Source organism: Polyodon spathula, chromosome 29 (assembly GCF_017654505.1).
Source record: "Polyodon spathula isolate WHYD16114869_AA chromosome 29, ASM1765450v1, whole genome shotgun sequence".
Lineage (NCBI taxonomy): Eukaryota > Metazoa > Chordata > Actinopteri > Acipenseriformes > Polyodontidae > Polyodon > Polyodon spathula.
This window is the reverse complement of record NC_054562.1, coordinates 271,186-295,151: the sequence shown is the minus strand read 5'-3', so window position 1 is coordinate 295,151 and position 23,966 is coordinate 271,186. Positions and strand designations below refer to the sequence as shown.

The following is a 23,966-nucleotide window of genomic DNA, read 5'->3' as shown; positions in this document are numbered from 1 at the left end:
TTTAAGCCTGATCTCTGCCATTAGCTGCTGTGTTGCTGCTACTATTTCATGTATTCTGCTGTTTCCACTGTATTTAATGCACTATTTCATGTATTATGCTGCTATCATGTATTCTGCTCTTTCCACTGTATTTAATGCACTATTTCATGTATTATGCTGCTATCCTGTATTCTGCTCTTTCCACTGTATTTAATGCACTATTTCATGTATTCTGCTCTTTCCACTGTATTTAATGCACTATTTCATGTATTATGCTGCTATCCTGTATTCTGCTCTTTCCACTGTATTTAATGCACTATTTCATGTATTCTGCTGCTATCCTGTATTCTGCTCTTTCCACTGTATTTAATGTATTATGCATTGTGTGTGTTTTTGCTGTATATCATGTTTGATGCATTTCTCTGAGTTTGTAGTATTATGGGTTTTCTTGTTGTTGCTGCATTTTGTAAAGCACTTTGCGATGGTGCTCCACGATGAAAGGCGCTATTCTGCCTGCCTGCCTGTCTGTCTGTCTGTCTGTCTGTCTGTCTGTCTGCCTGTCTGTCTGTCTGCCTGCCTGTCTGTCTGTCTGTCTGTCTCTCTCACCTGTATTAGTTGCTGGAATCGCGGTTCTTTCCTCTGCTTGTTCTTGATCAGCTCCAGGGCCTGGGCTTGGTGGCTGCAGAACTGAGACACGACCTCCTGGAAACCCTCCCCGGCCAAGCCTTCAAACTGCGACACGGGAACACAGAAACAGAGTCCATCAACCCAGTAGACAGCCCTGCTGTCACACCATCGCAGATCACACCTCCAACACAGAAAACCACCTCCCTGCGCTTCACAAAGTCCAACGAAACTCGCCGAGCAACGCTGCGTTAACATGCTGAATTACACTCCAGCGCTTTGTAGATCTCCCCCTCATATACTTAACAGGAGCACTGTATTGCTCTATTATTAGGGTTTCCAGAATAGACTATGCAACATCACACTGTCTCAATTATTATTATTATTATTATTATTATTACCCGTGCAAGCATGATGTCACCAATGGCGTTTACAAACGACGAATCCCGGAGTCTCTTCATGGAATCACAAAGCGAAGCTGCAGAGGAACAAAAACACACACGTGAACAGCAAGAACTCTCTGTACGAAAACAGCGTCTCCCTCCTGAACCCATCCAGTGCCGTCACCCTCGTTTGAGGAACGGCCTGCTTTTGCAGAGATAACAAAGGATACAGCTGCTTCTGCATCCAGCGCTCAGAGAATATCACAGACCTCTGCAGAGCGTTCTGAGATGTTACAGTAATAAAATAATGACTGGGATCACGTTATTGAGGAGTTTGGTGATAAAACGAGTGATCAGGAGAGGATTGGTCAGTATGCACGTTGTGAAGAGGTGTGTGAACAGCGAACAAGGGGTGGGGCTTGGCTGGAGATGCAGTGCTGAGTGTCCTTTTGTGATTTAGTGCCTTTTAAACCTGTTTTACTCTGATTTTTTTTTTCTTAAAACAGAGCGTGTAAAATGAACAGCGCCTGTTAAAATAAATGGACCGCTAAGGGTTAAGTATTCGCTTTGTTAGTTGATTTTCCCTCCCCCTCAGTCCTTCAGCTCTAACCATTCAGGCCAGCATCCCTCCCCATCCCTCAGCCCTTGGAGCCCGTCTTCAACAGAGGGTGAAGATAATTCACGAGCGAGAGGAGGCCACCCGGTTCCTAGCAGCTGCCTGATCTCAAGTGTTTTCACAGCTCTTCCATCCTCCTTCCCACCCATTCACTCGGTCCTAAACACCACCCTGTCCTCTCATCCCAGCCTCTCGGATCGCACCAAAAACGGCTCCTCTCCGTGAAAGACCGAGGGATCTTACCGTGAAGATCAATGACTGCAGGCAAATTGGGGAATATGCAATTCAGCTCCTCCGAGTTTAAAACTGTTTTCATCTTCTGATAAAAGACTTGGTCTAAAACCCGCAGCGTCCGAAGGTGTGACAACTCGGTCGTGAACAGTTCTGGAAACCAAAAAAAAAAAAAAAAAAAAACACAAAGTTTAACAGCAAAGAATATTGAAAACTCCTTGTCTGAAAGGAGAATTTGGGGGGGGTGGGGTGCGGGTGACCGGGTTCTCACATCTCTCGCAAAAGTTTTGCATCACCTAGAATTTTAGGATCGAAACAGAATTAAAAAAACAAAAACTATATGAACATAATTTAGATCTTTTATTTAATATCGCGCAATCCAAAAAAAGCTACAAGATCATAAAAAAAAAAAATCGCAAAAGTCTATAATGGAAGCCATAATAATAGTACAGCAGTATTTCATAAAGTCATGTGTTTAAATTTTTAGTTTATTTTATTTTTTTTAAGTATCTGGAAAACTACAACGCGCTGGGTGTGGAATTCAATATGTTAACAAGGAAACATTATTCAGCAGCTTTCACTGGACTCTATGAAGCTGAGGGAATTCATTCTATATAGAGGGGGTGGAATTCAATATGAACATTATTCAGCAGCTTTCAGGACTCTATGAAGCTGAACATTCTATATTCAATATGTTAACAAGGGAACATTATTCAGCAGCTTTCACTGGACTCTATGAAGCTGAGGGAGTTCATTCTATATAGAGGGGGTGGAATTCAATATGTTAACAAGGAAACATTATTCAGCAGCTTTCACTGGACTCTATGAAGCTGAGGGAGTTCATTCTATATAGAGGAGGTGCAATTCAATATGATAACAAGGGAACATTATTCAGCAGCTTTCACTGGACTCTATGAAGCTGAGGGAGTTCATTCTATATAGAGGGGGTGCAATTCAATATGTTAACAAGGGAACATTATTCAGCAGCTTTCACTGGACTCTATGAAGCTGAGGGAGTTCATTCTATATAGAGGGGGTGCAATTCAATATGTTAACAAGGGAACATTATTCAGCAGCTTTCACTGGACTCTATGAAGCTGAGGGAGTTCATTCTATATAGAGGGGGTGCAATTCAATATGTTAACAAGGGAACATTATTCAGTAGCTTTCACTGGACTCTATGAAGCACAACAAGTTCACTCTATAGGGTGATGATGCAAAGCTTTTGCCCAGAGCTGTGATTAATGTTGAATTATGGCTTTTATTTTACAGCCCAAAACGCAGAAAATGCAAGACCTAATGGAACAATCTTTTTCTTTTTAAAATCAAACAAACAAAATTTAAAACTGAGAAAATGGACGAGGCTGATCAAGTTATCATTTAACTGTGTTAAGCCCTCTGCCCCATTTTGTCAATCGTTAACATTATCCACGTGGCTTTAGAAACACAGGTAACGCCTCTCACTGCAATTACCTTTATCAGCTTCTTAGTGTGTGGTAAAGTTTATTTTTAGCATTGCTGCAGTTTCCTGGCGTGCGCAAAAGACATTTCAATATTCACATCCCTGCAAACAATACTAATAATACTAATAATGCGTGTTTGAATGAGATTTAAAGTAGCTACCATATATGACGGCCTGCCTGTCAATCTCTCTGGGCTCGAGCGTTGACAGGACGTCCCGCCCCACCGTCTCTTGCCAGTTCTGAGACTCGGGGTCGTCCTCCGACTGATTGGGGAGCAGATTTTCGGGGTACATTGAATTCGGGGAGTCCATACTTCTAAAAGCAGAGAACGTTTTTTTTAAAAAAAAGTTATGATAATTGGTTTGACAAACAGAAGCTGTTTAAGACGCCAGATTAGAAAGCAATCTGACATTTTCAAACACAAGTGTGTTTCTGTGTTGATGATTACTGAGCGGAGATTGAAATTCTCACACCCTGGTATATAAAACAACACAGATTGATAGATAGATGACAGGCGCTATATAACCGACAAATTGATTGACTGACTGACAGACAGAGACCTCTGTGTCTCCTCTCTCACCTGCGTCTCAATTTCGGGGTGTAAGGTGGGGTCTGGTTTTCCACAGACCTGAAAAAAAAAAAAAAAAAAAAACACACATAAGTGAAATCAATCAGATCAATCGATCAACCCAAAATCGATCCCCTCTCAGTTCCTTGCTGTTTTAAAAGGGATCTGGCATCCTTTCAGCATTAAATTCAAACCGCCGTTGAACACAACAGCCTTGCAATTGTCACCGCTGAGGTCAGAAAGCAGCGCTGCTGTAACGGTTACTGTACCTGACCCAGGCTGTCGCTGTTCTCACCTGGCCGAGAGGCTGGAGGCAGAGGAGGAAGCTGATTGGTGCAGCCGGGGCCCCTCCCCCTCCCGCTCCCTCTCCTCTGCGGCGCCCTCCATGTCGACGTCGCTGCGGGACCGAGGCACCGCCTCCACGCGGGGCTTCCTGAGCTCCCCCTGGGTCTTCAACGACTCAGAGCGCGCCAGCTTCACAGAGCCAGCAGCCCTGGGGGACACAAGGGGTTAAACACGCCATCCACACAATCTAGTTCCAATGTAATACTTTAAAATTAAAAACTTAAATTTAATACAACTTCCACTCGGGTTTTTCAATATGCTTTCCCAGACCTCTCTGTGCTTTACAATGCTTCCCTATGCTTTACCAGACCTGGCTGTGCTTTACAATGCTTCCCTATGCTTTACCAGACCTCTCTGTGCTTTACAATGCTTCCGTATGCTTTACCAGACCTCTCTCTGCTTTACAATGCTTTCCTGTGCTTTACCAGACCTCTCTGTGCTTTACAATGCTTCCCTATGCTTTACCAGACCTGGCTGTGCTTTACAATGCTTCCCTATGCTTTACCAGACCTCTCTGTGCTTTACAATGCTTCCCTATGCTTTACCAGACCTCTCTGTGCTTTACAATGCTTCCCTATGCTTTACCAGACCTCTCTGTGCTTTACAATGCTTCCCTATGCTTTACCAGACCTCTCTGTGCTTTACAATGCTTCCCTATGCTTTACCAGACCTCTCTGTGCTTTACAATGCTTCCCTATGCTTTACCAGACCTCTCTGTGCTTTACAATGCTTCCCTATGCTTTACCAGACCTCTCTGTGCTTTACAATGCTTCCCTATGCTTTACCAGACCTCTCTGTGCTTTACAATGCTTCCCTAAGCTTCACAGTGCTTTATTACAGTTCAATTCAATGTATCCGTACCCCCCTACCTGTCACTGTCCAGTAAGGGTTCAGTCAGGCTCCCAGTGGACAGGCGCTGGGTGTTCGGGTCGGGCGAGTCATACTCGTGGTTGTTCTCAAATTGCAGAATCATATTTCGGACACTCCCAGGAAGAACTATACACAATTCAACACACAAAAAAAAAAAAACAACATGAAAATATATTTATTTATTTTAACTGGGACCATTAGATTTCGAAATCTCTTATTTGTGTCAGTTCCTCCCCGTTAAGTATCAGGAAAATTACAAAGTGGCGGTGAGGAATTCAATTAATTAACACTCTGGACTCTCTGGAACTCTCTCCCAGCCCTGGATGCGCGACGCTCCCACCGTCGCTCGCTTTAAACCAACTCTCCAGACCCGCCTGTTCTCTCTTGCTCTCTGTGCTCTTTAAGCCTGATCTCTGCCATTAGCTGCTGTGTTGCTGCTATTTCATGTATTCTGCTGCTATCCTGTATTCTGCTCTTTCCACTGTATTTAATGCACTATTTCATGTATTCTGCTGCTATCCTGTATTCTGCTCTTTCCACTGTATTTAATGCACTATTTCATGTATTCTGCTGCTATCCTGTATTCTGCTCTTTCCACTGTATTTAATGCACTATTTCATGTATTCTGCTGCTATCCTGTATTCTGCTCTTTCCACTGTATTTAATGCACTATTTCATGTATTATGCTGCTATCCTGTATTCTGCTCTTTCCACTGTATTTAATGCACTATTTCATGTATTCTGCTGCTATCCTGTATTCTGCTCTTTCCACTGTATTTAATGCACTATTTCATGTATTCTGCTGCTATCCTGTATTCTGCTCTTTCCACTGTATTTAATGCACTATTTCATGTATTATGCTGCTATCCTGTATTCTGCTCTTTCCACTGTATTTAATGCACTATTTCATGTATTATGCTGCTATCCTGTATTCTGCTCTTTCCACTGTATTTAATGCACTATTTCATGTATTATGCTGCTATCCTGTATTCTGCTCTTTCCACTGTATTTAATGCACTATTTCATGTATTATGCTGCTATCATGTATTCTGCTCTTTCCACTGTATTTAATGCACTATTTCATGTATTATGCTGCTATCCTGTATTCTGCTCTTTCCACTGTATTTAATGCACTATTTCATGTATTATGCTGCTATCCTGTATTCTGCTCTTTCCACTGTATTTAATGTATTATGCATTGTGTTTTTTACTGTATATCATGTATGATGCATTTCTCTGTGTTTGTAGTATTATGGGTTTTCTTGTATTTACTGCATCTTGTAAAGCGCTGTGTGATGGTGCTCCACTATGAAAGGCGCTATACAAAATCAGATTGATTGATGGATATGCTAACAAGGGATTAATCGGTCTCTAGATTCAAAGTTCAGTCGACACCCCCCCCCCCCCCCTCCCCCTCCCCCTCCCCCCCCTCCCTCGAGCGAAAAAGCTTTTATGAAAATACTTTTTAGTTTTCCACGCTGCGAATAATAAAAAAAATAAATAAAAAATAAAAATAAAAAACAAAATCAGTTACCTTCTGTGGAGGATGAAGAAGCATGAACTTCTGAAAAAATAAATAATTTAAAATGATAAATAAATAAACAAACAACAAATCAATAAATAATGACTCGAGAAATATATAATTTTTGCAAAATTAAAAACAGAAACCGCTATCAATCCTGAAAACGCTGCCCAGACCCTTTCAGAGGCTTTTCCAACGCCTCAATATAAAATAACAAACCGAAGCTTCAAAATTATCCATTTCTTGGTGTTTTTTTTGCTCCTCACAGTGATGTGAAAGTGGTTCGATTTTCTACGTGCTGAGATTCATAGCCGGTGTGAAACGTCACTGCTCTGATTACAGGAGCACAGCGTCTAACTGCACTGTCCTCAAACACAGGACACTGGGAATATATATAACGCTGTGACTGTAGATGCAGTTAGGCAACTTTCAAGCGATTTGATTGGCTCTTGTAATGCTTTATTTGCATATTTCCCCACAACCCACTGTTTTTAAAATGTATTGCTTTCATTCACCTTAAACTGAAAGCTACCTGTTTTTTCTATCTATCTATCTATATACATACATATCTATCCATCTATATACATATCTATCTATCTACATACATACATATCTATAGATCCTTATCTATCTACACAGATCTATCTACCTATCTACACATATCTATCTGTCTATCCATCTATCTAAATATTCACACTTTCTAAAAAAAGGATGAAAACTTCGAGAATGGTGGCATACCAACTTAGAATCTTTCAAAATGACATCCATTAATAAATGCCAATTGTGTTCTGATTACTTTCTGTAAGACAACGCATTTGGTTGTTAACAGCCCCGAGCGCCCGACTCCGAGATGTGGAAAGATGTGTCTGGGTTTGTTAATTTCACGCAGATCCCTATTGAAGAGATCGGCTCGGAAGAGAGTCCTTAAAAACACTACCAAAAAAAATTATAACAATTTCGATTCAAAATGACACAAAAAAATAAAAACAAATAATAATAAAAATAATAATAAATTTACCTTCCACCAGCGACAAAGGAACATGAAATGCTGAAAAAGCGAAAATAAAATAATTTAAATAAATACAACTTAAAAAAAAAACATATGAAATGAAATAAAAAAACAACAACGAAACACAAAATATAATACAACAAAACCCCTTCGTTCCTCTCTCCAGCACCACCGACACTTATCAGTTGGAACTGATGTGAATTTGTTTATTTTCTGAACAAAATTATTATTATTATTATTATTATTAGTCATTTAGCAGACGCTTTTATCCAAAGCGACTTGCAGAGACTAGGGGGGTGAACTCTGCATCATCAACAACCGCTGCTGCTGCAGAGTCTCTTCCAATAGGACCTCGTTTGTGTGGCGTCTCATCCGAAGGACGGAGCACAAGGAGGTTCAGTGACTTGCTCAGGGTCTCTCACACACACACAGTGAGTCAGGGGCTGCTGCAGAGTCTCTTCCAATAGGACCTCGTTTGTTTGGCGTCTCGTCCGAAGGACGGAGCACAAGGAGGTTCAGTGACTCGCTCAGGGTCTCTCACACACACACACAGCGAGTCAGTGGCTGAGCTGGGATTTGAACCTCCTGCTATCAAGACCCCTTTTACTTAACTGCTGGACCAGCCAGCCGAGGAGGTTACAGGGCAGGGTTCTTACTGGACTGCGAGGAGCCTCCCTTAGGCTTGGCGATGTATTTCAGGATGGGGTTACGTTTCTTGTCTTCCCCGCTGTCCCTCTCTTTCTCCTTGTCCTTCTTTGCAGAGCTGGGCTGGGAAAACAAAGGGAGACAGACAAAGAAAACGCATTCAACCCTGTTCCACTTTTAAAATCAGTTCTCAATTCCCATTTCCCGTTTTTAGTCAATCCCAACGCACCTTTGAACACAACTGCAATTCTGATAAAGGAATTTCAACGTGATTTGTTTGCCACTGAAAACGAGACGCTCTAGTTTTGCAACAGAATAAGGCTGACTGCAAATTTCGATCAATGACAACGTGTTGGAATTGATTAATAGAAGATGGGAATTGTGAATTGATTAAAATATGATAATCTTCCTCGACTGCTATAAACCAATCATGTTCCAAGTTTTGTGATCCATTCTAAGCTCACAAAAAAAGTTGGTTCAAGTTAAGGGAACTCAAAGCCACTTTTTCAGGAACAGCGCAGTCTTACCTTCTTGGTTTTTGGGAAGAACGGCAGCCACTTCTCTCTCTCCTGCGGCTTCTCCAGCAGGTTGAAGACCCTGGAGTCTCGCAGCTTGATCCCTGCGTGCCTCAAATACAGCAGCACAGCCGCTGCCATGGGAGAGCTGAGACAGGGAGACACAAACACAGGTCAGGCCAGGGGGAGGGGCCAGTGGAGAGGGAGGGGCCAGTGGAGGGATGGGGGAGGGGCCAGTGGAGAGGGAGGGGCCAGTGGAGGAATAACACCTCCAAGAGGTGTTATTAGAACTGCACAGTTATTCGTAAAATAGGTTATTTACCTTCTATCCTCCTCGTGTTTCGACCTGAAAAGACAAAAGAAAAAACTTGAGACTCCGTGTTAAAAGTGCTTGTCAACACAAGAAGGTTCGCCCCGTGGAATAAACACACACAGCAAGGAAACGTGAACGATGAAGCTCGGGAAGGGGCAAAACTGTACTGCAGTCGACCGATTACACACTGCAAATCACACATCACAATCACTGCTGCACTGGTGTGCTGTGGTTCAACAGCAAATACAATGACAACGTAACTGCAATGATTCACACAAATCGCAATTCTCCCTGAGCCCAGGTCTGTCGGAAAGAAGACAGCATTTACTGGATCTCTCACTTAGCCCAGGTCTGTCGGAAAGGAGACAGCCTTTACAGGATCTCTCACTGAGCCCAGGTCTGTCAGAATGGAGACAGCCTTTACTGGATCTCTCACTGAGCCCAGGTCTGTCGGAAAGAAGACAGCATTTACAGGATCTCTCCCTAAGCCCAGGTCTGTCAGAATGGAGACAGCCTTTACTGGATCTCTCACTGAGCCCAGGTCTGTCAGAATGGAGACAGCCTTTACTGGATCTCTCACTAAGCCCAGGTCTGTCAGAAAGGAGACGGCCTTTACAGGATCTCTCACTGAGCCCAGGTCTGTCGGAAAGGAGACAGCCTTTACAGGATCTCTCACTGAGCCCAGGTCTGTCGGAAAGGAGACACTACTTACAGGATCTCCCACAGTGCAGTGGCCTGCTTATCCACAATCTGTTTCTCTCTGCTTGGGTCTCCATCAAGCTGCTGAAGATCCCCTTCTCCAAACAGGCTGCCCAAACCCATCATCTGTTTGCTCCTGAGAGGGGTTTTCAAAAAGGGGAGGAAACAGCATTAGACTCAGTTTGAACTTATATTAGAAGAAACCCCAGAGAGGCTGGCTGGTCCAGCAGTTAACGTTTAAAATCGAATTTGACCGGAAAGTGCAAAATTAAAAAGGGTGAAGTGGCTGTATTTAGTTCAAAAAACCTGTCCCAATGTAAATGCATTAGGAGTCTGTCACCTGTAGTCCTGAATCTGATCCTGGATTTCCGGCAGAACTAAGTGCTGAAGGTCCGACAGTGGACCGCGAATATCTTCCTGGCTCTGAATTCTGCTCTCTGAAAACAGAAAAAAAAAAAAACACAAAACTTGTTGTGTGCATCATTACAAACTTCTGCAGCTAGTTAAAAACTGGAGAACTACTAGCGAGAACACAGTGATTAGCATTGCTAACTATAGCAGCTAGAACACAGTGATTAGCATTGCTAACTATAGCAGCTAGAACACAGTGATTAACATTGCTAACTATAGCAGCTAGAACACAGTGATTAACATTGCTAACTATAGCAGCTAGAACACAGTGATTAACATTGCTAACTATAGCAGCTAGAACACAGTGATTAATTGCATTGCTAACTATAGCAGCTAGAACACAGTGATTAGCATTGCTAACTATAGCAGCTAGAACACAGTGATTAACATTGCTAACTATAGCAGCTAGAACACAGTGATTAGCATTGCTAACTATAGCAGCTAGAACACAGTGATTAGCATTGCTAACTATAGCAGCTAGAACACAGTGATTAGCATTGCTAACTATAGCAGCTAGAACACAGTGATTAGCATTGCTAACTATAGCAGCTAGAACACAGTGATTAGCATTGCTAACTATAGCAGCTAGAACACAGTGATTAGCATTGCTAACTATAGCAGCTAGAACACAGTGATTAACATTGCTAACTATAGCAGCTAGAACACAGTATTAGCATTGCTAACTATAGCAGCTAGAACACAGTGATTAACATTGCTAACTATAGCAGCTAGAACACAGTGATTAGCATTGCTAACTATAGCAGCTAGAACACAGTGATTATCATTGCTAACTATAGCAGCTAGAACACAGTGATTATCATTGCTAACTATAGCAGCTAGAACACAGTGATTATCATTGCTAACTATAGCAGCTAGAACACAGTGATTATCATTGCTAACTATAGCAGCTAGAACACAGTGATTATCATTGCTAACTATAGCAGCTAGAACACAGTGATTATCATTGCTAACTATAGCAGCTAGAACACAGTGATTAGCATTGCTAACTATAGCAGCTAGAACACAGTGATTATCATTGCTAACTATAGCAGCTAGAACACAGTGATTATCATTGCTAACTATAGCAGCTAGAACACAGTGATTAGCATTGCTAACTATAGCAGCTAGAACACAGTGATTAACATTGCTAACTATAGCAGCTAGAACACAGTGATTAACATTGCTAACTATAGCAGCTAGAACACAGTGATTAGCATTGCTAACTATAGCAGCTAGAACACAGTGATTAGCATTGCTAACTATAGCAGCGAGAACACAGTGATTAGCATTGCTAACTATAGCAGCGAGAACACAGTGATTAACATTGCTAACTATAGCAGCGAGAACACAGTGATTAACATTGCTAACTATAGCAGCTAGAACACAGTGATTAGCATTGCTAACTATAGCAGCTAGAACACAGTGATTAACATTGCTAACTATAGCAGCTAGAACACAGTGATTAGCATTGCTAACTATAGCAGCTAGAACACAGTGATTAACATTGCTAACTATAGCAGCTAGAACACAGTGATTAGCATTGCTAACTATAGCAGCTAGAACACAGTGATTAACATTGCTAACTATAGCAGCTAGAACACAGTGATTAACATTGCTAACTATAGCAGCTAGAACACAGTGATTAACATTGCTAACTATAGCAGCTAGAACACAGTGATTAACATTGCTAACTATAGCAGCTAGAACACAGTGATTAGCATTGCTAACTATAGCAGCTAGAACACAGTGATTAACATTGCTAACTATAGCAGCTAGAACACAGTGATTAGCATTGCTAACTATAGCAGCTAGAACACAGTGATTATCATTGCTAACTATAGCAGCTAGAACACAGTGATTATCATAACTATAGCAGCTAGAACACAGTGATTAGCATTGCTAACTATAGCAGCTAGAACACAGTGATTAGCATTGCTAACTATAGCAGCTAGAACACAGTGATTAGCATTGCTAACTATAGCAGCTAGAACACAGTGATTAGCATTGCTAACTATAGCAGCTAGAACACAGTGATTAGCATTGCTAACTATAGCAGCTAGAACACAGTGATTAGCATTGCTAACTATAGCAGCTAGAACACAGTGATTAACACTGCTAACTATAGCAGCTAGAACACAGTGATTAGCATTGCTAACTATAGCAGCTAGAACACAGTGATTAGCATTGCTAACTATAGCAGCTAGAACACAGTGATTAGCATTGCTAACTATAGCAGCTAGAACACAGTGATTAACACTGCTAACTACAGCTCTTAAAAAAACAAATCTTACCTATTTCAGTGTTAATGTCTTCTGGAACCCGGATTTTTAGTGGCTGCAAATCAAGTTAAAAAAAAAAAAGACATCAAACATCTTTTTTTTTTCAAAACTTTTCAATTTTAATAAATCTTGAATCCTGTTTATACGCGATATACAAATTTCAATGATGCAAATTCCTTTACAAAAAAAAGTAAAAAAATTAATATAAAAATTTAAAATTTCCCCAATTGCCGTTCCCTTTAAAAAAAAAAAAAAAAAGGATCGATTTCAATCCCAAGTCCTTCAAATTGAACCTGGAATTGATTAAAACAGGAACTGGAAATTTGGAAACCGGTTTTAAAAAGGAACTCCGTGGTTTGTAAGTAGGGTCCAGTGAAGCCTGTGCATTGGTGTAAGTGAGGGGTGATCTGTCTCCCGCTGCCTTCCCGCCACCCCCCTCAAGACCCAGCCCTGTTCAGACTGCGCTTGCAGATCTCTTGATCGCCCCCTCCTGGTCAGCGCTGGACTCGCCTGACCTCAGCGCCTCCTCACTGGATCCTCAGCTGACGAGCTATCCTTGCACTGCTAATCTGTCACTGCAGATACAACTCACTGTAATCCTAACCTGTTGCATCCTAGTTCATATTCTAGCAGTCATTTGCACTGACTGTAAACTACACTGTGTTTAAATATGAAGCTTGTACTGTAACCCTGTGAGTCACCTGGGATAAAGACATGTACACCAACGGTCCGGTCAAATGATCTGAATTTACTCACCGCGTCCTTCTCTAGAAAATGAGCAGAGATCTGCAATGCCAGTGAGCGAGCGTCCTTCTGACTGGAGCAGAGATAGGCTTCCACTGACAGATAGAACAACTGCAAACAAACACACAGAGCGGAACGATCACAGGACAGCACCGCCCCGAAATAACAACTCCAAACGACAGCACAGACAAAAATCTTAAAAATAAAAAGAGCAGGAGAAAAGAGAACTACAGCTATTAAATGTCTCAAGAATCCTACAATTCTATGCGAGGCAAAACTTTTGGCCGGAGCTGTAGCTCTCCCGGCGGTCTCCTGGAACCAGATTTCAAGCCATTGTTTCTGAAAGTGTTTTTTTTTTGTTCCCAGGGCTTTAGAAGACTGGCAGACAGAGAGACAGACACTCACCAGAGGGTTTGGATCCAGCAGCTGGCCGAAGATGTATCTCATGAAGACCGCCATGTGAGCTGGGCGAGATTTCAACCTGTCGATGTCTTGGAACGGGCCGTCCATCTGAGAGAGGGACGGACAAAAAAATTGCTGTCATCGTCGTCACACTGCCCCTCTCCTACCTCCGATCCCCTCTCCCCCTGCCTTTTTCAAAATGTATTTATTTGTATTATTAATATAATGACTCATTTATGAGACGTTTTTATCCAAAGCGAATTACAGAGACTAGGGGGTGAACTCTGCATCATCAACAACCGCTGCTGCTGCTGCAGAGTCTCTTCCAATAGAACCTCGTTTGTTTGGCATCTCATCCGAAGGACGGAGCACAAGGAGGTTCAGTGACTTGCTCAGGGTCTCTCTCACACACACAGTGAGTCAGGGGCTGCTGCAGAGTCTCTTCCAATAGGACCTCGTTTGTTTGGCGTCTCATCCGAAGGACGGAGCACAAGGAGGGTCAGTGACTCGCTCAGGGTCTCTCACACACACACAGTGAGTCAGGGGCTGCTGCAGAGTCTCTTCCAATAGGACCTCGTTTGCTTGGCGTCTCATGCGAAGGACGGAGCACAAGGAGGGTCAGTGACTCGCTCAGGGTCTCTCACACACACACAGTGAGTCAGTGTGAGCCGGGTGAACCTCCTGGTAACAGGACCCCTTCTCTTTAACTGCTGGACCAGCCAGCCAATGTTACTTGGCAGTATAATTGTATCATAACTACATTAGCACAGCTGTAACTGCAATTGAACACAAAGACATCGCTCTCCCGTACCTCGTTCTGGAGGTAGGACTCTTCATCGTCCTCCTCCTCCTCTGGTCCGATGATCTGAGGTCTGGAAACCTGAGCAGACACACAGACAGGCAGGGGCGTGAGCGAGGGGGGCGAGGGGGGGGTGAATCTCAAGGGGCGACGGGTTACAATCTCCGTTCCCAAACCCGTACCTGTTCTGAGGTGAAGGCGGCATCTGATCCGTGTCTTCTGTGATGGGACGTCCGGACTGGGAGCAGCGGGGAGGACCGGGGGCTTTCGCTAAGGACTATGGGGGGGGGGGGGGGGGGGGGGGGGGGGCACATTATTAATTAAGTGTTTTTTTTCCCAGGCGAATCACACAGGCATCACAGGGCAGCACCGACAGGGTTACAATGCAGGCTTCATATTTAAACACAGGGCAGCACAGACAGGGTTACAATGCAAGCTTCATATTTAAACACAGTGCAGTTTACAGTAAGAGCTGATAATGACAACACTGCTAGAATCCAATATGAACCAGGAGGCAGCGAGTTAGCATCACAGCGAGTTATATCTACAGTGACAGATTAGCAGCAACACATTAACGATAGGATAGCGCATGAGAAGCGATGTGATTTCTTGTAACTTTCTTTCTGATAAACAGTACTGCATACAGAGCTAGGGAGGGCAGAGAGATCTGTGAATGCAATGTCGTGCCGAGGGGAGTGTGAAAGGTTCTTATCAGCGCAGGGTCTGTTGTTTTTGTCATATCGCAGTGTGTGTTCATTCATCACATTGCCCTTGAAAAAGTTTACCATGCTATTTTTGCATGCCATAGTTTACCTGAGTTTGCCTTTGAATATGCTTTACCAGACTTCTCTGTGCTTTACAATGCTTCCCTATGGTTTACCAGACTTCTCTGTGCTTTACAATGCTTCCCTATGATTTGCCAGACCTCTCTGTGCTTTACAATGCTTCCCTATGCTTTACCAGACCTCTCTGTGCTTTACAATGCTTCCCTATGCTTTACCAGACCTCTCTGTGCTTTACAATGCTTCCCTATGCTTTACCAGACCTCTCTGTGCTTTACAATGCTTCCCTATGCTTTACCAGACCTCTCTGTGCTTTACAATGCTTCCCTGTGCTTTACCAGACCTCTCTGTGCTTTACAATGCTTCCCTATGCTTTACCAGACCTCTCTGTGCTTTACAATGCTTCCCTATGCTTTACCAGACCTCTCTGTGCTTTACAATGCTTCCCTATGCTTTACCAGACCTCTCTGTGCATTACAATGCTTCCCTATGCTTTACCAGACCCCTCTGTGCTTTACAATGCTTCCCTATGGCTTATCACACTTTGCTGTGCTTTTACTGTAGGAAAGTTTTATAAGGGTGCATCAGCTATGTATATAAAGCGAAGGAAAGTTTTAAACAAAGTGATGAATTAAAATCCCTACCTCTGAATCGGCATCTTGAGAGTCCATAGACAATCGAGCTGCAAAAAAAATTAAATACATAAATCAATCAATCTTACAAATATTAAATCTGTGCGTTCAACCATATTTAGGTGATAAACCAGCAAAAAAAAACAACAAATACGTTGAGAACCAGACCCCACTGCAGAGGACACTGGGGCTGTCAATGATTTACCTTTCATAGTCAATTCACCTTGAGAGAGAGAGAGAGAGAGAGAGAGAGATGCAACACACACACAGAGGGAGCGAGAAAGAGATGCAACACACACACACAGAGGGAGACGCAACACACACACTGTAGTTACAGAAGCTCAAACACACACACACACACACGCTGTAGTTACAGAAGCTCAAACACACACACACACACACACACACACACACACACACACACACACACACACACACACGCTGTAGTTACAGAAGCTCACCTTCCCCGGCTCTTAGATACCCAGCACTTGACTCAGATCTGGACCTGCTGTTCTCCTGAAATACATTTCAAACAAACAGCACCCCGCCCCCGCGTCAGAAAGCTGAGTCAGGATCAACTCCAAAAGAGATCTGATCAGAACTCAGAGAGGCTGCGCACTGTGATCGATCAGAACTCGGAGAGGCTGCGCACTGTGATCGATCAGAACTCGGAGAGGCTGCGCACTGTGATCGATCAGAACTGCAGTTTTAATTAATCAGATGTGTTTTAAAAAAAAAAAAATCGAAAGGAAACGGACATCATCGTACCACATCCTGCTGTATCTTGACACGGACTTGCTTGGCCCGCCTCCGAGCACTTTCGATTCGCTCCTCGAGAGAGGGGGAGGGGTTCCGAGAGCGCTCCTCCAACAGCTCCTGAGGAAACAGGGAATGACATTCAGAGGCTTCATCAGAATCGCACACGACCGTTCAACTGCTTTCGTCTGAAGAAGTTTTAATTGACTGACATCAAATAAACAAGGAAACGGCGACTTCGACTGAAGTCATCTGTGACGCTAAAAACGAGAAGCTCCACTTTAACAGAATAGCGCTCGTTTTAAATGCTGAATCAAGGAGGACGTGCTGGAACGGATTAAAAAAGGGACTGGGAACAGGGATTGGAATTGGTACTGGGAATTAAACCACCTCCCAGTTCCGTGAGGTCGTACCTGTAACTCCGCCTCTTCCTGCTTCAGCATCTTCCTGAGAATCTGACTGCCGTGCTTCTGAACTTCAGAGTCCTAATGGAGGAAAACGCAACTGAGGGCTTGGTGCTTCAGCGGTTCAAGAAAAGGGGTCTTGATACCAGGAGGTTCAAATCACCCGGCTCAGCCCCTGACTCACTGTGTGAGAGACCCTGAGCGAGTCACTGAACCTCCTTGTGCTCCGTCCTTCGCATGAGACGCCAAACAAACAAGGTCCTATTGGAAGAGACTCTGCAGCAGCCCCTGACTCACTGTGTGTGTGTGAGAGACCCTGAGCGAGTCACTGAACCTCCTTGTGCTCCGTCCTTCGCATGAGACGCCAAACAAACGAGGTCCTATTGGAAGAGACTCTGCAGCAGCCCCTGACTCACTGTGTGTGTGTGAGAGACCCTGAGCAAGTCACTGAACCTCCTTGTGCTGCGTCCTTCCGACGAGACGCCAAACAAACGAGGTCGTATTGAGACCCCCCGTAGTCTCTGGAAGTCGCTTTGGATAAAAGCGTTTGCTGAATGACTCATCGATAATAAAGTGAGTTCATTCTATAGGGTGATGATGCTAAACTTTTGGCCGTAGTTGTACACTGCCGACGATGACACTGTTGCGCGATCGTAGAGAAGGAACACTCACCTGTAGTGGTCTGGGGCCGGTGATCCGGTCTGAGGCAGAAAGGCCAGCGGAATTCGGGGGGAGCGGGGGCGGAGGAGGGGGCGGGGCCAGACCCCCCGGTCCTGACCTCAGATTGGACGAGGCGTCTGTCAGTAGAGGCAGGGAAGCAGTGGAGTGGGGCGGGCCTTGCAGGGTCAGGGCCACGTAATGACCAGCTAGGGGGAAAAAAAACAAAAACAAAAAAAAAAACAACAGACGATGACATCATCAGTGCTGCGGAACCAGACAAAAATAAAGCATTTTGATTGGAACACAGGGTTTAGTTTCTTTCACACACACACACACACACACACACGCCGAGGTAAGACAGAATGCGAGAGAGACAAGCTTCCAGAATCCTCTCCTGACGACAGACCATCTCCGTATCACAGCTTCCTCCCAGAGCATAAGGTAACCGATCCAGATTCGATTTCTGAGTCTAACGATCTAAGCTATATGTGTGACAAGCAACTTTTGAGTATTGTACTGGAAATCAGTCACCGGAACCTCACTAAACATTCAGCAAAATCGTTCAGCAAGGCACAGCTCATGCTAAAAGTTTAGCCTCATCACCTTATAGAACGGTGATGCTTCATAGAGTCCAGTGAAAGCTGCTGAATAATGTTCCCTTGTTAACATATTGAATTGCACCCCCTCTATATAGAATGAACTCCCTCAGCTTCATAGAGTCCAGTGAAAGCTGCTGAATAATGTTCCCTTGTTAACATATTGAATACCAATTTGTAGTTTCATATACTCTCAATGCAAAAATTCAGAAAATCCGAAACCCCGAACCTCACTGTGGTGCACCCTGAATAACTCCCCACCCCCGAGACGTTTCAGTTTCTTTACCCAGAACCCTGGTGGATTTTGTCAAGCTTACATTTAATGAGACGAACCACTTCCTGATGAGTCAGCGAAGACACCAGGGAGCCATTGACCTGCAAGGACGAGAAAACAGAAATCGAACAGGAGACGATCGCTGGGTACCTACAGCTCTGGACAAGAGAGCCGCACCACGCCCATCACCGCCCTACAAAACAAACTCATTCTGCGTCATGAAGTCAAATGAAACCTGCCGAATAACGTTAACAAAACACATTCCGTACTGTAGTTTTCCCCGTCCTCGAAGTAAAAACTGACACACTACTGCACTGCTACTGTGGCTTCTGTTTCTGGCGATAGCATTTCATTTGATTACACAATCTTAAAAAACAAAATCTAAATTCCACTTGTGTAGTTTTTTTTTTTATTATTTTATTTTTTAATTCTGTCTCAGTCCTAAAATTCTAAGTGATGCAAATCGTTTGGCTGCAGCTGTCGGTGTCGTTTTAGGAGGAAGTAGAATTAGTAAAACATTTTACTCATTCCAGGCTTTCAAAGAATCAGTTCAGAAAAAATGCAGGTCTTGGCAGGCGGCCACAGTAAACAATCAATTAACAAAGAGAGAAGTCAGTGTGGGGGTTAATAAGTGAGCTATTATAAATTCTTCAGTCAGCTCTATACTCTGTGTGTGACCCTGAACCTCCCTGTGCTCCGTCCTTCGGACGAGACGTCAAACAAACGAGGTCCTATTGGAAGAGATTCTGCAGCAGCAGCAGCGGTTGATGAAGCAGAGTTCACCCTCCTAGTCTCTGCGAGTCGCTTTGGATAAAAGCATCTGCAAAAAACTTGATATATATCTATATATGATATATATCTATATATATATATATATATATATATATATATATATATATTTTTTTTTTTTTAAAGGTAGGAACATTCCTCAAAGAGAAACTAACACACCCTCTCTACCCACTTTGGATTCCAATCTCTCAGGGGATGGTGTGTAAGACAATACTTTTTTTAAGTGGAAAGTTTCAGTCTCATGGGGCTTTCGGGTGACAGCTCGTATACAGGATGTAGAGGCGTTTACCTTGATGATTCTGTCCCCCTCGTGCAAGCCTGCTTTCATCGCAGCGCCCCCTACAGGCAGAGCAAAACAAACACCACGTATTACTTTCTCTCTCACACACACACACACATATATATATATATATAAATGCTCTTTTGTGTGTGTCACTGCAGAGGGCGATCCTCACCAGGCCGGACATGCTGCACTAGTACGATCCGATCTCCGCACACGGTGAAGCCGAAGCCTTGCTGGTCCTTCTGAACGATCACACACCTGTGAACCAGGCCTGGAGACAGAAAAGAACCACACACCTGTGAACCAGGCCTGGAGACAGAAAAGGAGTGGGGGACACAGACTGTGTCAACGGAGCGCCCGGCAAACACACCCCCAACCCCAACCCCAACATTAAACCCAACCCCAACCTCAACACTAGCCATAACCCCAACCCCAATACTAACTCAAACACTAACTTTAAACCCAACCCCAACTCCAAACACCATCCCCAACTCCAACACTAGCACCAAGCCCAAGCCCAAGCCCAACCCTGACCTGTGTTCTCAGTCGAGCAGTCTAGCCAGGACTCCTTCTGGTGGTTGGCTGAATTCCTGCGGTCGGGAATCGAATCCCCCATTGACAAGCTGCTCAACCTGAAAGACAAGAGGAAAAAGAAAAGAAAAAAGTGGTCTTATCATATCAAAGGGAAATTACCAGAATTGTTTTGCACCATCACCTAGAAATGTAGATCTTTTGTATATAACATCATGATGTAATCAAAGAAACTACAAAATGATATCGCATTAAAAGTCTATATGCCAAAAGCTGTAATAGTAGAACAGTAATATTCCACGTTAGATTTCAGAAATGTCACATTTTTTCAGTTTTGCTTCCCAAACCCACGGGAGCACAAGGGCCAATCTTCAGAATCCCCGGAGAAAACCTGCACTCCCCTGACTGCGTGACTCCCCCCCTGCACACCACGCAGCCGTGCCTTTACCAGGGGAGACCCTCGGGGACCCCTGCGCTCCCTTGACTACGTGACTCGCCCCCCCTGCACGCCACGCAGCCATGCCTTTACCAGGGGAGACCCTTCTACGAAAGACGTCTCGAAAGTTTAAGAAACAGTAGAAAACATAGAAAGATTTTTTGGGCACAGAAAGAAGAAACTTACCAGGCAGCGAGAGGACTGACGGAAGGCAAAACAAAACAAAACAGGAGAGACAAAAAAAAATTAAAAGGAAAATGACAGAATATTAAAAACAGACAACAAGATAATATTGGAAACACAGACAAACAAGTCGGGAAACGGGTCGACAAGAAGCGAACAAAACCAGAGAGACCACCGTTCAGAACCCATCCCGCAACCCTCCCGTTGCTTCGCATTTCGACCCGACGGCTGCGCGATGCTACCCCTAGATTAGCGGGATTGCTTTTTGAGCAGGTAATCGACAACAAAAATACTTCATGATCGAGCACTCCCACCACAGAAGGGAAGAGGCCAGCGAACTGCAAACCCACTGCGGACTCTGGAGACCAATCCTGTGTTTCAATTCCATCTCCTTTGGAAAAATCAATTCCCATTCTGCCTTTAATCAATTCCAACGCCGCCGTTCGCAATTGGGCAGCGGCGTTCTCTTAAAACGAGCGCCTCCTTTTCAGCGGCAACAAATAGCTTCAATCGAAGTCGCTGTGTGTTCGTTTGTCACTTGGCAACTGAACTGGCTTCAAAAGGAAAGCAGCTGAACGATCTAGACGATTATTATCATGTCTCTAAGATATCAAATTCCAGTTCCTTTGAAAGGGCAGGAATTGTGAATTGGGTTTTTAAAAAGAGTATTGGAAGTGAAAAACAAATTGATCCCCAACTGCGGCAACAAGTCCTGTAGCCTGTGCAGTTTTGAAATTGTCAGGGAATAACGCACACACGCACGCACATACATACATACACTGTTCCATACAGATTTGAAAATTAGCGTTGCCCTCAAACACATGGGCTATCATACCTGGGCAGGTGAGGCTGTCTCTTACTGGCTGATCTGTTGCAATGGAAACACAAACAGATGGGGAAAACAGTGTGCATGTGGGAGAAGAAAGACAAAGAGAAAAGGAGAGACAAAAACACAGGAGAGCGTTAAGAGTCACAAAGACAGACGTGACGCAAGAGGAGGAAAGAACCAGCTCACCAGCCACAGGAGATACCAGATGATAACCGGTCACATGAGTTTTGTTTTTGTTTTTTATAAACCTATAATAACCGGTTTCTGCAAAGCAGACATGGCAAAAGGAATGCCAAGAATGAACAACAACTTCACAGACTCGGCAGCAAGGAACAGCTCCATCGTTATCTGCACTGTGATTGACTCTGTGTGTGTGTGTGTGTGTGTGTGTGTGTGTGTGTGTGTGTGTGTGTGTGTGTGTGTGTGTGTGTGTGTGTGTGTGTGTTAGTTTTTCCCTTTAAAAAAAAAAAAAAAAAACTGAAAGTGCCAAAACTACAAAGCGCTGGGGGTGCAATTCAATATGTTAACAAGGGAACATTATTCAGCAGCTTTCACTGGACTCTATGAAGCTGAGGTGGTTCATTCTATATAGAGGGGGTGCAATTCAATATGTTAACAAGGGAACATTATTCAGCAGCTTTCATTGGACTCTGTGAAGCTGAGTGAGTTCATTCTATATAGAGGGGGTGGAATTCAATATGTTAACAAGGGAACATTATTCAGCAGCTTTCATTGGACTCTGTGAAGCTGAGGGAGTTCATTCTATATAGAGGGGGTGGAATTCTTATTAAACTCACAGTAAAGCCGGTAATTAATCTAACCGCAATGCAGTGGGAGTCTCACTTTCATCCCCAGGGTTAGCCCCAGTGTGTCTGAGCAACACGACCTGGTGTGTCCGATTAAACTCCTAGTGAAACCAGGACTGGATCACACTGCGCTGCAATGGGGGGAGTCTTCTATATCCATCCAGTCTGATAGGAGTGTCACATTCAGTGTGTTCACTTATCGATTCACGGCAATGCGTTTCAGAGCATAACGGTAAAGTGCTCTGCTCTGGGCTGACAAGCTAACTAAAGACAAATACTTTTTTTGTCCTTAAAAACTGGAATAAATTAAAAACGTCAGATATTTGTATTGTTAACCCCCCCCCCCCCCCCCCCCCCCCCCCCCCCCCCCCCCCCCCCCCCCCCCCCCCCCCCCCCCCCCCCCCCCCCCCCCCCCCCCCCATATATATCCCCCCCCCCACCCCCCCCCCCTAATATATATATATATATATATATATATATATATATATTTTGGGTTCGTGATTTATGGTCTATAAATAGCACGTCTTTAATTGCAATCAGAAAACACGTAGTTAACCCTTACCTATCCAGAGCCGAAGCGGGTGTCCGCAGATTCATGGTGTAAATCCACTTCGTCCCTTGGCGTCCAGCGTCTTGACGTCACAGCGTCAAAAATTGTGCGATTTTTTTTTTGTTTGTTTGTTTGTTTTGTTTTTTTTCCTAAGAGCGTCAGGATTCTAAAATCAGCAGCGTCATATTGTTTTTCCAGTTTTTTAAAACCCGCCCTCCGGCGGGCAAAATTAAATTAATTTTTTTTTTTTTAAAATAAAAACAAAGATTTTTTTTTTTTTTTTTTTCCTTCTGCACCCACTTATGTATTTGAAAAAATTTTATAAAAAACCTTTTTGGATTAAAAAAATTATATATATATTATTATTATATCTATATATATATATATATATATATATATATATTTTATATTAAATGCTAGAAAATAATTCTAAAATTCGAATTTATTGACACAAACTGTGATGAATGTGTTTGTTTGCAAACTCGTTTTCAATTGCGCTTTAATTTTAATATCATATAATAAATTTAGTAATTAATACTGATAAAAGTGTTGTATTTTCTATTTTGATTTTCTCTCTGAGTGGGCAGTTTTGCAATAATAATAAAAAATGAATGTTTTTGTTTTTTTTCTAGGTCAGGAATAACGTTTTTTCACCTAGTTGTTTTCTTTTTCCCTCCCTTCAAAATGCACCCGTTTGCTATTCAAGTTCTGATTTGTCTCCAAATTATAGTACCCGTGTGTTTTATTAACTATCACTCTTATCAACAGTCTCTTTAAATATATAAACACGTGTTTTCTCTTAGACTACAGTACGGTCAACAATTGTACAGTAATTATGCTCAACGTCATTACACTGAAATCTGACTTTTAAAAAAAAGAATTGAATTTAGATTCATATTAATGAAATTCACAGTAATACTAAGACCGCGTAGTAGTGGACGAGTTTATTGTCTCAAATATTAATTTAATTATTAGTAGTTCCTACAGTTTGTAATTAGCGAGTGGGTGTTTTTGACTTGCAAACCAAGTTAGAGATGA

At 43.1% G+C, this 23,966-nt stretch overlaps 1 protein-coding gene across 1 annotated transcript in view; it reads right to left on the bottom strand.

Annotated features, from left to right (window-relative positions):
• The window catches only part of arhgef11 (Rho guanine nucleotide exchange factor (GEF) 11), a 32,441-nt gene extending 9,315 nt beyond the window's left edge, over nucleotides 1-23,126 (bottom strand). Inside the window, 32 exon segments of the mRNA XM_041231914.1 lie at nucleotides 586-711; nucleotides 1,005-1,081; nucleotides 1,846-1,986; nucleotides 3,457-3,611; nucleotides 3,877-3,924; nucleotides 4,160-4,357; nucleotides 5,079-5,205; nucleotides 6,614-6,643; nucleotides 7,620-7,649; nucleotides 8,267-8,378; nucleotides 8,783-8,918; nucleotides 9,093-9,116; nucleotides 9,796-9,918; nucleotides 10,123-10,219; nucleotides 12,485-12,527; nucleotides 13,229-13,327; nucleotides 13,622-13,726; nucleotides 14,430-14,498; nucleotides 14,600-14,694; nucleotides 15,062-15,065; nucleotides 15,844-15,881; nucleotides 16,293-16,347; nucleotides 16,600-16,707; nucleotides 17,001-17,072; nucleotides 17,664-17,857; nucleotides 18,565-18,622; nucleotides 19,600-19,649; nucleotides 19,766-19,864; nucleotides 20,128-20,225; nucleotides 20,747-20,761; nucleotides 21,579-21,611; nucleotides 22,941-23,126. Of these exon segments, the coding sequence (XP_041087848.1) occupies nucleotides 586-711; nucleotides 1,005-1,081; nucleotides 1,846-1,986; nucleotides 3,457-3,611; nucleotides 3,877-3,924; nucleotides 4,160-4,357; nucleotides 5,079-5,205; nucleotides 6,614-6,643; nucleotides 7,620-7,649; nucleotides 8,267-8,378; nucleotides 8,783-8,918; nucleotides 9,093-9,116; nucleotides 9,796-9,918; nucleotides 10,123-10,219; nucleotides 12,485-12,527; nucleotides 13,229-13,327; nucleotides 13,622-13,726; nucleotides 14,430-14,498; nucleotides 14,600-14,694; nucleotides 15,062-15,065; nucleotides 15,844-15,881; nucleotides 16,293-16,347; nucleotides 16,600-16,707; nucleotides 17,001-17,072; nucleotides 17,664-17,857; nucleotides 18,565-18,622; nucleotides 19,600-19,649; nucleotides 19,766-19,864; nucleotides 20,128-20,225; nucleotides 20,747-20,761; nucleotides 21,579-21,611; nucleotides 22,941-22,975 (2,694 nt within the window). The 5' untranslated portion in view covers nucleotides 22,976-23,126.
• Between the last annotated feature and the right edge of the window lie 840 nt (nucleotides 23,127-23,966).